This window comes from Notolepis coatsorum (assembly GCF_963971535.1).
Source record: "Notolepis coatsorum genome assembly, chromosome: 15".
In the NCBI taxonomy this organism is placed as follows: domain Eukaryota; kingdom Metazoa; phylum Chordata; class Actinopteri; order Aulopiformes; family Paralepididae; genus Notolepis; species Notolepis coatsorum.
The window spans coordinates 38187940-38203704 of record NC_140179.1 but is presented as its reverse complement, the minus strand read 5'-3'; the positions used below and the strand labels follow the sequence as shown (position 1 = coordinate 38203704).

At 40.5% G+C, this 15765-nt stretch overlaps 1 protein-coding gene across 1 annotated transcript in view; it reads left to right on the top strand.

Annotated features, from left to right (window-relative positions):
- The first annotated feature begins 1322 nt into the window (after nucleotides 1-1322).
- The window catches only part of LOC311241806 (endoplasmin-like), a 28693-nt gene continuing 14250 nt past the window's right edge, over nucleotides 1323-15765 (top strand). Inside the window, exons 1-11 of the mRNA XM_084330722.1 lie at nucleotides 1323-1483; nucleotides 2175-2280; nucleotides 3536-3677; nucleotides 6743-6859; nucleotides 7975-8306; nucleotides 10027-10138; nucleotides 10910-11041; nucleotides 11819-11935; nucleotides 13055-13192; nucleotides 13759-13836; nucleotides 13944-14009. Coding sequence (XP_084186848.1) covers nucleotides 1435-1483; nucleotides 2175-2280; nucleotides 3536-3677; nucleotides 6743-6859; nucleotides 7975-8306; nucleotides 10027-10138; nucleotides 10910-11041; nucleotides 11819-11935; nucleotides 13055-13192; nucleotides 13759-13836; nucleotides 13944-14009 — 1389 coding nt within the window. The 5' untranslated portion in view covers nucleotides 1323-1434. The remainder of the gene's footprint in view (nucleotides 1484-2174; nucleotides 2281-3535; nucleotides 3678-6742; nucleotides 6860-7974; nucleotides 8307-10026; nucleotides 10139-10909; nucleotides 11042-11818; nucleotides 11936-13054; nucleotides 13193-13758; nucleotides 13837-13943; nucleotides 14010-15765) is intronic.

The following is a 15765-nucleotide window of genomic DNA, read 5'->3' as shown; positions in this document are numbered from 1 at the left end:
TCTAATATGTCATCACTACCCACTTTCAAAACCTCTCTCAAGGGACACCTACGGGAGACTGCAATTCAACACTGGCCCCTGTAAATATCCTAACCCAACCCCCTCCAATGTACAGTCATTTACCTAGTATGGTTTTGTCAATAGTTCTATGTACAATTGTGTTTGTTTGTACAGTGTCTCCTCCCCCCCCCCCCTCAATGTACAGTGTTACTTGTTTATACAGTGTGCCCCCCCCCCCCCCCCCCCCCAACCACCTCCAATGTAAATTGCCCAGTATGGTTGTCAATATCCCAATGTACCCAACCCCCCCCACCCAACCTCCTCCAATGTACAGTTTCTACGTCAGATGTATATACTCCCTTTTCTTGACTCCTTCTGTATCACAAACAGTACTGTATTTGCAAATCTGGTATGTCATAAATGTATAGATGTAGCAGTACTGACTATCTGTATGTCATGTATGTCATATATGTCTATATGAATTGAAAATGGGGGACCCTGATGGAAACAAGACAAACGTCTTTCTCAGGTCTGCATCCCCTTAGCAATTGTGTGTATTGAGCCGTACTGTATTGTACCCATTCTGCAATCTGTTAAATAAAGTTTTCATTCATTCATTCATTCATTCTACGATACCCATTTCAGCGTGCGTGTGTGCGAGGGCTCTCGCATTATTATTATTATTATCTACGCTGCATGTGTGCGAGGGCTCTCACATTATTATTATTATTATCTACGCTCGCGCGCGCGCTCATACCGGCATGGGGGCAAAACTGTGTGCGAGGGCTCTCGCTCGCGCTCATACCGGCGTGGGGGCAAAACTAGCATGGGGGCGAAACTAGCGTAGATCAGTGGCCAATCAGAGCAACGCAGAAGGACAAGCCACTTGCTTAAAGCATAGACGCGTCCGGGCAGTTCCCATATTACGACTGCACCACTGGTCGAACTCTTATGGCTCTGGCATGCACCTCCGAGTACTTCGAGAAACTTCCGTACTTTCCCCCAATCAGCGCGCTCTCTGTAGCTGCCCCTTGAGAGGGTTGCCCCTTGAGAGGATTCACCGGCGCTGCAGCTAGACTCTACTCGATTTCTTTGTACGTTCACGTTCACGTTGACGTTCATAGTGACGTGTAGCTCGACCAATAGAGTGTGGCCACGAAATGGAGGAGATAAAATCAACATGTAAGTCTACGATTGGACGACGGCGGGCACGAAGCCCTCCGCTATTGGTGCGTTGTTGTGCGTGGGGAGCAGCGATAGGTCCAGCAGACCAACAGTCCCGCCTCCAGAGACAGGATGTGATAAAGCAGCCTCCCAGTCGGTCGGCGCGTGCAGCACTGGAACCTCTCACAGCTCCGAACATCCTGGAATTCATACAGGAAAACATATTCCCGTTATTAATATCATCATATTGCGAGGAGATTTTTTCCAAGAATGAAGCGGATGTGGATAATAGGACTTCTTTGTGCTCTTCTCGCGTTCAGTAAGTTGCCGATTGCGACGTTACTACTAATAAAACCCCCTTCTTCGTTTAGTAACTTATCTGTGTGCTTTGAATTGCACCACAGTGCAGCAATATCGGGATAACGTTACCGCACCTCTACAATACTCTTGTTTTAAAGGCTAGCCTAACTATATACGTTTGTCTGCGTGCCGATGCGTCTGAAGTGAATCTTGGTATTATTATTATTTTTGTCATTGATAAAAACACATCTCGATTAGGTCCGTTAATGTTATCATCAGTGGAGATATTGAATTGATGTCTTTAGGATGGCTCAGGAGTTCCCTGGGCCTATACCACACCACATCTCATTCCTTATCGTCTACTGTTTGACAATTATCCAAGTACAGTCTGCTATTCAACCATGTGAAATTTAAAGGTGTAAAAATGTAAAGAACGGAAGAATGTTGCTCTTTATTGATATATATATATATATAATTTTTAATTTGAAAGTCGAACCTACTTCATTGTTTGCATTTTGTACTCTATTTTGTACTTTAGTTTGTTGTTTGTATATTGTATAATTATGTTGTATAGTGTTTGGCCTTTATTATTTTTACTGTATGAAGCACAATCTCGGGAGGGTCATACAGAACAAAGCATTCCACTGTAATGTACATGTACCTGTAATGTGACAAATAAAACTGATTCTGTGTGCTGTTTCTTCCCTCAGCGTCGGTCAGAGCCGAGGAGGATGGGGTCGACATCGACGGCACGGTGGAGGATGATCTGGGCAAGAGCAGGGACGCGTCTCGCACAGACGACGAGGTCGTCCAGAGGTTAGTAGTAATCCCGACTCCTTATCTCTCCTCAATGCTCTTGTCTTTCGGTTAGACGACCCGACTCCTGGCCTTAGTGAAATAGTATATCAAGTCTTCTCACCTTTTATGTAAACCCACCAGTGGTGGAAGAAATACGTCATGAGCTTTTCCTAGTAAATATAGAAATACCCACATAAGATGGTAAAAGTCATCCTTCAAAATTCTACAAAAAAACAAACAATGCTGATTTACTTTACACATAATCGCACACATTCATTTAGCTTGACTGTTATTGAGAGTAAATTAGTTTGAATGTGGCCACCACTGATGTCATCGGTGACATTGAATCATTGTGTTGTGTTGATTATAGCTCCATGGAATGATGTAGAATAGATGAAAGAATGGCAATACCTTGTCTTATAGGGACTGCTACCTTATCATTTCATTGAGCAGTAATTAAAACAACACAAGGATTCAATGTCCTCGATGACATCACTGGTGGCAATAATCAAACTAATTTACTCTCCGTAACCGTCAAACGTGTGCCAAACTGTTTTTGGATGTGTGAGATTATGTGCAAAATAAATGCATTATTTTTTGGTGAAGTGCCTCGAAGTAAAAAGTATAGAACTTCATGATGATCAATGTACTTAAAGTATCAAAAGTACAAGTACACATTCTCTGACGTTGGTGTATTCCTGTGCTTGGGAGCACTCAATATTCATCTATTGACCTCTAAAAGGTTATGTCAAATCTGTATGTGGTCCAGTTATCTGGTTCTGGTTACTTTCTCTTGAGGCAGGCTTGACATTTGAAATTACATTTATCCTCAATGATTTCTGACATGTTTTCTATGCAATATATTTTTCTTCAAAGTAACTAGTAACTGATTGAATGTTCAGATGAATGTAGTGGAGTAAAAGTACAAAGTTGCCAAACATTTTAAATACTCTCGTAAAGCACAAGTACCTCAAATTACCTACATTTTGTACTCTGGTACAGCATTTTGAGTAAAAAATACTTACCACACAAGGTGACCCTGCTCATTGGAAGCTGTTTCTGGTCCACAAAACAAACTACTTTCGTATTTACACAAAGGTCAGAGATTAGCTGATGGCATTTAAATGTTGACTCTTGGCCCCCGTGGCTTAAGAACACAATTGCTTACTGTAATCTGGAGTCTAAACAAAAGTCTTGATTTTCATCGAATGACTTGTACACATTGGACCCTTCTCATCCATTTTGTGATGATTTCCTGTTTGCTTTTTTCCAGGGAGGAGGAGGCGATCCAGCTTGACGGCCTGAGTGCGGCTCAGATAAAGGAAATCCGGGAGAAATCTGAAAAGCACGTCTTCAAGGCAGAGGTCAACAGAATGATGAAGCTCATCATCAACTCCCTGTACAAGAACAAGGAGGTGGGTCCCCCTGAAACGCTCACAATGCTAATGAAATATAAAGATATTCCTTTATTGATCCCCTTGGGGGAAATTCGGGCATCATAGCGGGAGGGGAGGTACAGGTATGGGCAGGGTAATAGAAAGACACAAATACAGGTAAAGAAATTTCATTTGATCTGAATATAAATATATGAGAAATAAAGGTGCAGATGAGTCTGTATGCCCTATTAGTTATATTATACCTTTCAATAAATATAGACAATAACGAATTTGAATCTGAATGTGTGTGTATATATATTAGGGGTGCACGATATTGATTTTTTGACCCCGATAACTTTCTGCTCCTCAAGGCCGATACCGATATTTATTGTATTATAAAAGTTTAAAAAATATGTATATTCCTGTAGTTTTGACCTAACCAGATTTATCATGACATGAGCGTTACTACTATGAACAAAACAAAGCCAAGACAACAGTTTTGACTGATAAAGTGACTATATTTATTTGTCCAAATAAATATAATTTGAATCAGAAAATTCACAATCCGTCAACAACTTATAATACATCCAACCTAACAAGTCACCTGCAACATCACCACCGCTACGATGGTGTGTTAAATCCAAAGCCAGCTACAAAGGTACCCGTGGCATTTGTACCTATTGACGAGGCGTTTGCTAAATTAAAGAAGTTTGACAGAAATGACCCAAGGGCTCAAGCCGCTAGCTTTTAAGCAGTGCTTGGTGGTGCAAATTAACATGGCTACTACGGAGCAATAAGCTTTAGCTGCTCGCGCGTCGTCGTAGGCTTTTAAAACACCATCGTGGTGATGTTGCAGGTGACTTGTTAGGTTGGATGTATTATAAGTAGTGCTGTCAAACGATTAAAATATTTAACTCTATTAATCGCATGATTGTCCATAGTTAACTCACGATTAATCGCAAATTAATCTCATTTTTATTTTTTTTTATTTTTTTTACCTTAAACAGATCTTTTTCCAAGTTCCAAGTTTTAATACTCTTATCAACATGCGAGTCAACAAATGCTTGCTTTATGCAGCCATTTAACACAAAATGATGACCCTCATGCATTGCAAATTTGCATCAAATTCAAAACAGAGTGATGCACAAAATAACTTAAAAGAAAATAATAATTTAAAACAATGAATAAAGTGTGCATGAAATAATAGGGGAAAGAAAACGTTAGGAACTTGTTACATTCACACACACAAGGGCTGATTAATCACACACCCCCCTCTCTCCCTCACACACACACACTCTCCCAGCTCTCTTTCTCTCTTGCCCTTTCCTCATCTCTCTCACCCCCCTCTCTCTCGATATCTCACACACACACACACACACACACACACACACACACACACACACACACACTTCAGAAACAAACATAGTATCAATGAGAGCATCAATAATACACCTGAGTGAAGTCTAAAAAAAAAAAAAAAAAAAAAAAATTAATCTTGAGTTAAAAAAATTAGTGGCATTAATAGAATCGGGAGTTAACGCGTTAATATCGCGTTAATTTTGACAGCCTTAATTATAAGTTGTTGCCCCTTTCCCTCCTCGTGGAACTTCTGCATTGCATTTGTTACAAATAGCAAGCAAACTTTTTTCCTCTGAAACTATTCCCACACTACTGACGCCATCTTTGTTTACATCCGCGCTGCCTCTGAAACTTACGTGGCTACGTCACAGCCAAGAAAGGGAGCGCTGGATTTGTGTAAAACGCCCTCTTCCTAAACCACATGCTATCAGTCGTACCACTGTACTGGCAAAATGGGAGGAGCCTACAGTAAAAACAAACTCCCTTCATCCCAATTCACCCACACCGCATTTTTTTTTACCAAAAAATATATTATCGGAGCTATCAATAACGTTATCGGGATGACGTCATAATTGCTGATATCGGACCGATAATGATCGTGCATCCCTAATATATATATATATATATATATATACACACTATGAGTAAGAGTAAAGTAAACGGTATACACAAGGTGCAGTATACACAACCATGCCCTAACGGGCATAATATGCATCATACGTTGTAGTCTGTGCAGGTTTTGGTGGTTAAGAGTCAGACACACTTAGTGGTCAGTCCTAGTAGATCTCGAGATAAGAGGGATGCAGATACACCCATACTGGTCCCCCTGGAAACCACAACACTCTGAGATAGAGGAACACCCATACTGGTTATATTATCATACTGGCAATCGTGTCTCGCTCTTCAGCAGGCAGAGCGAGACGCTCAGCCAGTATTCATATAACTAGGGTTATAGGATAACCTTACGTTCCCTATTGGTATCTGGGAAATGTTCCACAAAGCCTTGTGTAAACATGTCAGAAATGAAAGCAAGGCTATTTGATTTTCTTCCTCATTGACTCATAGAAGCATGTTGGATCTCTCGATTAGATTCAAATGTATTGTCATTATACGGCACAAGTACAGTACAACGAAAATAAGTTTGGCATCCAACCATGAATGAATGAAAAACTTTATTTAACAGATTGCAGAAGGGGTGGGTGGGTGGGTGGGAGAGAAATATACATACGGTGGGGAGAGAATATATACATACGGTGGGGAGGAGACTGTACATTTGGAGGGAGGGAGGGGGTGGGTGGGTGGGAGAGAAATATACATACGGCAGGGAGAGAATAATACATGCGGTGGGGAGGAGACTGTCTATTAGGAGGTGGTGGGGGGGTTTGGACCAGAGTGCAAATGTAACAGTAAAGTAGTAATATACAATGTACAGGTGATTAAACTGGATATAAAATATAGAAATGACTACTGAGTAATACTGCTAATACGATGTTTATCTCTCTCTCCCCATTTTGTCCAATGACTCTAAAACAAATGAGCTAAGTCTATACTGTTCAGTGAAAGGATTGGATTGTTACTTGGCTGATACTTGAAAGTTCAATACTTGATCGGTATCGACAGCCGTTACTACGATACTTTGTATTCCTACATATTAAATTGGGTGGAACCACGACTTTCTAATAATTACGAACAAGGTCATTATCAGTGGGAGACATGTAGCTGATTTTCTATCGTCTTGTTTCCAGATCTTCCTAAGGGAGCTGATCTCCAACGCTTCTGATGCCTTGGATAAGATCCGGTTGCTCTCCCTGACCAATGACGACGCGCTGGCCGGTAACGAGGAGCTGACCGTGAAAATCAAGGTGGGTAATTGATGAGACCTCTGCTCACAGTCATCAACACCCTGCTGCAGATGAGATATTCCTTTATTGGTCCCCTTGGGGAGGGGAGGGCTATGGGCAGGGTAATGGTAGAAAGACATAAATATAGGCAATAAAACTAGTAAAGATAAAAATAAGCGGTGTAAACTAATATAATTAACTCTGAATATAAGAATATGAGCAAGTAAGCAGTGTAATCTAAGGTGCAGATGAGGGTCTGTATGCCCTATCAGTTGCGTTACAATAAATATGGTCTAACACTTGGATTAAGTACATGAACCCAGTGGCTGATGATGGTGTCTTCACATCGGACCCAGTTACATTTGCATGGCTAGATTTTGCATAGGAAATGGTTTGACTGCGGCTGTGTACGCTCGGTCCTCCCATATTGCCCAAAGCCTCGGTCAATAAGCAGCACCCAGCTCTTTGTTTACTCTTATCAGGCTTGATGGCACACGCAGGTATTTAACTAAATATTAATGTGTCGAATGTTTGCCTTAAAGAGGCACGTGTTAATATTGGGAGGAAGAATTACAAATTACAAACAAATCATTTAGATTTTAGAACATTTTAGGATCCTCTGTCGCGAATCAAAAGATATTTTAGAGGTTAAACGGTACCTTTCTGTAAAACCTCCCATGAAGCCTGTATTATTGATTATAATTATACTCATAAACGCATTACTGTAAAACAATACCTTTTAATATTGTCTCTGTGTCCCATGACGACCTAGTTGTGTACTCCTTTAATATTGCTGTCTGTCACAAGACGACCTAGTCATGTACCTTTTTAATATTGCTCTCTCTGTGGAGGGAGGGTCATCAAAGAGAAGTCACCTATTCTCGGTCCTTGCCCCACAATGGTGGAACGAACTTCCCACCACAGTTAGGACAGCTGAAACCCGTTCAATCTTTCGCCATCGACTAAAGACGCACTTCTTCAATCATCTGAAATGAGAAAAAAAAACTCTAACCCTAACTAACCTTACTGTCATGCACTTGTCCTAATATACTAACCTACGACCTATTAATATTGCTGTCTCCGTGTCCCAACACCACCTAGTCGTTTACCTTTTTAACGTAATTTCCGTCTCCTAGTCCGACAAGGAGAAGAACATGCTCCACATCACCGACACCGGCGTCGGCATGACCAAGGACGACCTGGTGAGGAACCTGGGCACCATCGCCAAGTCGGGCACCAGCGAGTTCTTCAACAAGATGTCGGAGATGCAGACGGACGGCCAGTCCACCTCGGAGCTGATCGGCCAGTTCGGCGTGGGCTTCTACTCTGCCTTCCTGGTGGCCGACAAGGTGATCGTGACGACCAAGCACGCCGAGGACACGCAGCACATCTGGGAGTCCGACTCCAACGACTTCTCCGTCATCGAGGACCCGCGCGGCGACACGCTGGGCCGCGGCACCACCATCACGTGAGTCGGAAAGCCAAACCAGTGTTTTTAGAAATTAAACGACGTCTTACCCCTTTCACTGCCACACTACAGAAGGTTAACCCTTTACTATCACACTACCGACAGGTAACCGTCGGTAGTGTGGCAGTGAAAGGGTTAATCTTCCGTAGTGTGGCAGTGAAAGGGTTAACCTGTGTATTGTCGCAGTGGAAGGGTTAACCGTTTGGTAGTGCGGCAGTGCAAGGGTTAATGGTTTCGTCTGCGGCTGTTTGTTTCGGTATAGAAACATTCGTTATCGTCACGTTTCTTTCTCACACCATTGCTATGGCTAGACTTTTAAAAAAATATATGAAAATTAGGTATTTATTTACTGTCTAACCCAATATCTGAAACGGAAAAGTCTTTATTGCCAAATAAGCTTGCACATACAAGGAATTTGTCTTGGTCATTTGGTGCATCAATATTAACCCTTTAATCGCCGTTGACTCTGAAACGCGTCATTCCCCGCCATGCTTATTCTGCCGATAACGCTGTACAGCGTCTTTATCAATATTTCAAAAATCTGTGATCGAAATCCTATTTCTCCCCCGGAGACATTATATGTACTGGTGAGCCCCTGTCAACTCTTAACGGTTCAAGAGTGCCATCTAGTGGCCGATCGGCAGATCGCCCAGGGAAGAAACGGGGAAGTGGAAGTTGGTGCTCATTTCAATTTGGTCCGATCACTCGCTATAGGTCCCGGGACTCGAGCTTGACACAATGGATATCGATCCGTTGCCAATAACTCGATAAACAACATGATTTGGACGTATATATTATACAACCTGGAAATGGATTGGGTATTTCTATATCCCATAATAGAAAAAAATCTGTTCCACGCTCATCTCCCAACGGCGAGAGGAAGCTACGGTGAGTTTCAGCGTTATTTTGTAATGTCTTCTATACTAACTGCTCCAATGATCATATCACCCACACTAGATGAATGATATAACGTTGCCCACGGAATTATAAACGACCCCCCGCCCATCCTGTCAACATCAGATCATACGTAGTAACTTCTAGAACCACGTCCAGTTGAAATTTATCTTGCGCCGATTGCTATCTAACTGTATACAATCATCAATATAATGTATTTAGGGCTATAAATCACGTTCTGGAGAAAGCTGCAGAAAATGATAAAAACATACTTATACTTTAGACCGTATTTTAGTATGAATATGTGAATGAAAAAGTATAACGTTGCTACACCCTGAACAATAGATATAGGACTTTGAATGGGCCATGGTAATGTCAATTTAGCAATACAATTTAAAAAGTTATAGCCCTGCAAAGAAGGGCAACTTCTCCATGTTAAATAGGGCTGGCGAGGGATGGTAAATTATGAATTTAACCCCGGCGATCAAAGGGTTAAAAGACCATTTCAATCACTTACAAACAAGTAGGAGTAATTCTAAACTAATTGTAAATTAAAGTAGAATAAAATGGAATATATATATACACTAAATTAGAATAACAAATGCAGTGGAATAGAATATATATATATATATATAACAGCTGTGCAATATTGTGCAAAACATTTACAGGAATTTACTTTCATACTGATGACATTTGAGTTTCAGCAGTTGGTGACACACACCCTCAGTTAGTCTTGTTTTGGCTGGAAGGATGCACCCAATGAGTTTGATTGAGCTCCTTGAATTTTATATATATATTTTTAATACTTGTATTGTTTCCCTCCTAGTCTTGTGATGAAGGAGGAAGCGTCAGACTATTTAGAGCTGGAGACCATCAAGAACCTGGTGAAGAAATACTCTCAGTTCATCAACTTCCCCATCTACGTGTGGAGCAGTAAGGTGAGTCGCGCTTGTTTTAGACTCCTGTGTCTTCTCTGAACGAGTAAGCATTGACAGCTGTGCTCTTTTTAATGTTGCTACGGTTACAGATTGGCTAGCGGATTCATTTTAGAAAGGTGATTAAACTTGAGCCCCTCTACGTGTGCATGTTTTAACGCACACCTGCTGGCCAATCGGAAGTCACCCAACGGTAATAACTGGCACTAATATTTCCTCTTCGTCTATCACGTCCATCTGTCACTGTGATTAGAAGCTGTGCGTTCATAAGCCAGTGTGCTTATCGGTTTACCCGCAAAGATAGTGACTTATCATAACCTCAGTCAAATAAGTCCCTCCATAATTTGGTGGCACGGTGGTGTAGTAGTTAACACTGTCGCCTGACACAGCTAGAGGGTCCTGGGTTCGATTCCCACTTGGGGACCAGGTTGCCAGGTACCCAGGTGGGGTATCTCCCGGGCCTTTCTGTGTGGAGTTTGCATGTTCTGTCCGTGCTCTCAAGGGCTTCCCCTCCCGATAAGATAAACCCAATGGAAGAACATGCAGAACAGATCGCTAACGCTGTCCCTGACTAAGACTGACCGGAGCACTTCGATTGGTCCCTGGGGTGTGGCCGCAGCCCATGTCTGCTCCAGGCTGCCCTTGGGGGGGGGGGGGGAAGGACGACAGGATGGGACAAGTGCAGAGAGACTTCATCAGCGACTCAGTGTGTGTGTTCCTGTGTCGCCCATCTCTCGTGACGATTAAAGACTTCTTCTTCTCTTCCCTGTCCAGACTGAGACGGTGGAGGAGCCCATGGAGGAGGACGAGGCTGAGGAGGACGGGAAGAAGGACGCCGCCGAAGATGACGTGGAGGTGGAGGAAGAGGAGGAGGACAAGGACAAGGACAAGCCGAAGACCAAGAAGGTGAAGGCTCTTCTGTCCGCTTTCTTTTAAAGAGTCTCCTACTGACCAGTGGTGTTGTCGATTGTCCTTATGAACCCTTTCACTGCCGCACGACCAAACGGTTTAACCCTTTCACTGCGACAATACAGAAGGTTAACTTTCACTGCCACACGACAAAGGGTAAGCCCTTTCACTGCCAGTGTGGCAGTGAAAGGGTTAAAGCTGCTATGTCCACAGCACCATGTGAAACTGGAATGAAGCTGCTGTAGGGACAATGAAAGGGGATCTCCAGCTAAATTACCTTTTTTAGGTTGTAGGTCTGCAAAACTAGGAAGTTCTCCTAAAACATTTGTTTCCGTTGTGTTTTGAGTCATGACCTCTCAAAGAAAGGAAATTGCATCACATCAAAATGACCACGTCAAGGCTATGAATTGGATTTGAGAGTAGTTATAATAAAACTAATTTTTTTTTTTTTTATCATTGAGCCACTTCGCTTTGTCTTTCCATCTCCATGTGTCAGTGGCATGCTTGGGGAACACTGGTTTGGTGCAATCTGTTGTTGTAAATGTATAATGACATTTATATGTCTAGACCCCGAAAATACGTCCCTTTTTCAGATTTCTTTCTAGGAAAGATGTCTTATATTCGGCACAATACAGAGCTCAAAACTCATAAAATCTGAATTCTTTAGGAAAATGTCCCAGACATGAACTTCCATGGACTAGCTACCATTTACCTCCTGTGTTCTTATTTTGAAGAAGCCTCCTGTCTAATGCAGCTGGTGTTCTCTCTCCTCAGGTGGAGAAGACCGTCTGGGACTGGGAGCTGATGAATGATATCAAGCCCATCTGGCAGAGGCCCGCCAAGGAGGTGGAGGAGGACGAATACAAGGCCTTCTACAAGACCTTCTCCAAGGTGAGTGGCCGGCAGGCCTCTAGCTGCATAGATCTGCGCTGCAGAAAATGTTGTACGACTTCCCTGTGTACCAGAGGAGTTTTCTCATACAGTATTTTGCTGGAACTCTCAGCATGCGACCGCACGCCAAACACACCTACTTGATTGGTGTAAGATGTATATCGTGTTGTAAGAAATACGAACCGGAAAAGCCACTTGTGAAAGTGGATTTTTACAACGTTGTTCTTTTCAGCGAGATTTCTTGAAATAAATCAATATCTAGGGTTCTCTCCTGATTGGATAAAGTGGGAAGGGATACCAAAACATTTATTTTGTGTTTTACTGCAGAGCGGAGGGACTGGGAGACTCATGTTACTGACCAGACACTCTATATATCAGTGATGGCTGTATACACTCTTGAGTGTAGAGCTATTATTTTAACATTGTAGACCACTTATTTTAACTCTCTTTAGCTGAATACTCAACCCTGTAATCTGATTAGTAATGTACAGTAATGATACAGTAATGTATCTGATTAGGCCTATACTATTACTTTTAAGTAGATGCACTTGGTCTGTATATGAGCAAACATGGGGAAATGGGAGTTACTTTTTCTGCTGCCTGGATATACGCGCTAGCACGTTACGGTTAGCATGCATCCTTGTAATGGTTAAGTAATCTGTAAAACGCATACTGTAGGTAGCATCCTGTAAAACGCATAAAAGTTATATGCATGTAATATGCCCAGGATGAATTGAATGCCCACATTAGAATCTCGATGCCTAATGTGAGGACGATGTGTAGAAATCTGGTACAGAAAAAATATCTAAGGTTTCACATCTTCCGTGTCGGGAGTGTATCTCTCACATACAGTAGATTACCAGTCATGATGGAGAAGATGGTATGTGTAACTTGTTAAACAAGATGTCGGTTCAAAGGCGTCTGGCTGTCTTGGTAGTTTAATCCAAATGTCAGTTCAAAGGGGTCAGGCTGTCTTTGTAGTTTAATCCAAATGTCAGTTCAAAGGGGTCAGGCTGTTTTTGTAGTTTAATCCAAATGCCAGTTCAAAGGAGTCGGTCTGTCTTAATCTGTAGTTTAATGAATTTTTTTTTTTTTATATATATATTATAAATGCTCCAGGACACTGAGGACCCCATCTCCTACATCCACTTCACGGCAGAGGGCGAGGTCACCTTCAGGTCTATCCTCTTTGTTCCGACCGCAGCCCCGCGCGGCATGTTCGACGAGTACGGCTCCAAGAAGAACGACTACATCAAGGTAGCGGAAGACGTCACGTCATCAAATTATATTGCTTTACGCGTGTTGTGTTATTTTGTGTGAAAGTCAGTTCATGCTTAATTTATAATTACATTTATATTCTATATTTATCGTGTGTGTATATATATATACACATAGTTGTTTGATTACAACTGCATATAACCCCACTATATACTTACTTATACACCTCTTATACAGCATGTAGCTCTGTATGATGGCGTACAAATGCTATATATATATATATACTCACCACATGTATATCTATCCACACCCGTCTGTATTTACTCATTTTACATATCTGTAGATACTATATCTGTACATATCCCTTACCACCTCTTATTAGTTACGCTGCTGGCTAGTATGACTTACTACCATAGTAATTAAATTAATAGTACTAATTGTATATTTTGTATCCAGTTTAATCACCTGTATATTGCTGTTGCACTTTACTGTTACATTTGCACTCTGGTTGGATGCCAAACGTCCTTTCGTTGTACTGTACTTGTGCTGCATAATTACTATACATTTGAATCTAATTAATTAAATTTCGGACTTCTTTCTTTCAGCTATTTGTTCGCAGAGTGTTCATCACCGACGACTTCCATGACATGATGCCAAAGTACTTGAACTTTGTTCGGGGCGTGGTGAGTATTTATTAATCAATTAATGTTGGTACAAGCCAAAACTAATAATAAAAAAAAACTGGAGCAATAGCTACCGATTACAATATTAATATTATTCACTTTCCCAGGTCGACTCTGATGATCTTCCTTTGAACGTGTCGAGAGAAACTCTCCAGCAACACAAACTGCTGAAGGTGAGGTCTACTTCCAATCATAGCTGCCTACTTCATACTGTAGTCTACCATATAACTCTAATGATAGCATGTACAATAGCGCTGTATATATACATTTATATATTTACAGCATATATCCATATCATCTTGTACATTAACGAGATATGTAAATTATCCAATATATTTAAATGTATTTTATTTGCGGATGACACTAATCTTTTTTTTTCTGGTGAGAATGTCCAACAGCTTTTAGAGGTCATCACATCTGAAATGAAGAAATTGAAGGAATGGTTTGATAGAAACAATTATCATTGAACTTGAGCAAAACTAAAATTATGTTGTTTGGAAACTGTAGATTGGATACTCAGGTACATGTTAAAATAAATGATGTGATTATTGAAAGAGTTTATGAAAATAAATTCTTAGGTGTAATAATAGACCATAAAATCTGTTGGAAACCTCACATAAAACATGTCCAATCTAAACTCTCACGAAGCATTTCAGTCATGAGTAAAGTAAAGCACATCCTGGATAGAAAATCACTCTACATTCTCTACTGTTCACTAGTTTTACCATATTTAAATTACTGTGCTGAAGTCTGGGGAAACAATTATAAGTCTACACTACAACCACTTTTTATACTCCAAAAAAGGGCCATAAGGATAGTTCACATTGCAGGTTATCGTGATCACACTAACATATTGTTTCTGGAGTCAAAGACATTGAAGTTAAATGATCTTGTGGAATTTAAAACGGCACAATTAATGTATAAAGCAAAAAGTCATGCACTTCCAAGAAACATTCAAGAATTGTTCTTTGATAGGGAGGGGGGTTATAATCTGAGGGGAGAACACAATTTAAAGGTGCTAAACGTACGCACTACCATGAGAAAACACTGCATCTCAATATGTGGAGTGATACTGTGGAACAGTCTTAATGTGGTGTTAAAGCAATGTCCAAACATGAGACAATTCAAACTGATGTATAAGGAAATTATGTTCACAAGGTACAGGGATGAAGAAGGGACTTGATATTCACGGGTGTTTACATTTTTATTTTGTTTCTATTTTATTTTATTTTATACATATATAGTTTTTGTTTTTTGTTTTGCTTATATATATATATATATATATATATATTTTTTTTTTTTCTTCTTTTTTATGTTTAAAATAGTACACTCATTTGAGTAGTGGAAAAGGGGTAGGATTAAATAAGTGTATACTTCTTCCTACTCCTTTTCGAACATGCAGATTGAGTTGTTTTTTCTTTTTTGTTATTGTTTGTTGTATTCATTGCATGTTCGAAATAAAGACTTCAAATAAAAAAAAATATCTGTCATATACCTGCATATAATCCTTCTATATACTGTACCTACTTATACAGTTTCATATAATCCATATAACATGTACAATAATGCAGTATATACCGTATACATATATATATATTTTTTTTACTTTTGTTTATTTGGACTGGACAATGCAAAATTAATGAACACCGTGGAGTGTAAAAATTGCCGGATTAGCCGAAGGCTAATTTCCATCCGTTGTCCCCAAACATAAAAACAGGACTCATAGAAACGGTAAGAAATGTACAAATACATAAAAACGGTAAGAAATTTACAAATGCATAACAGAAATACTAGTGGTAGTACATATATGTATTCTTGTATATATGTATTATTACCGTATATATGTGTATGTATCCACATCTGTCTGTACATACCTGCATATAATTTTTTTTTTAATATCTGTAGATACTATATCTGTACATATCCCTG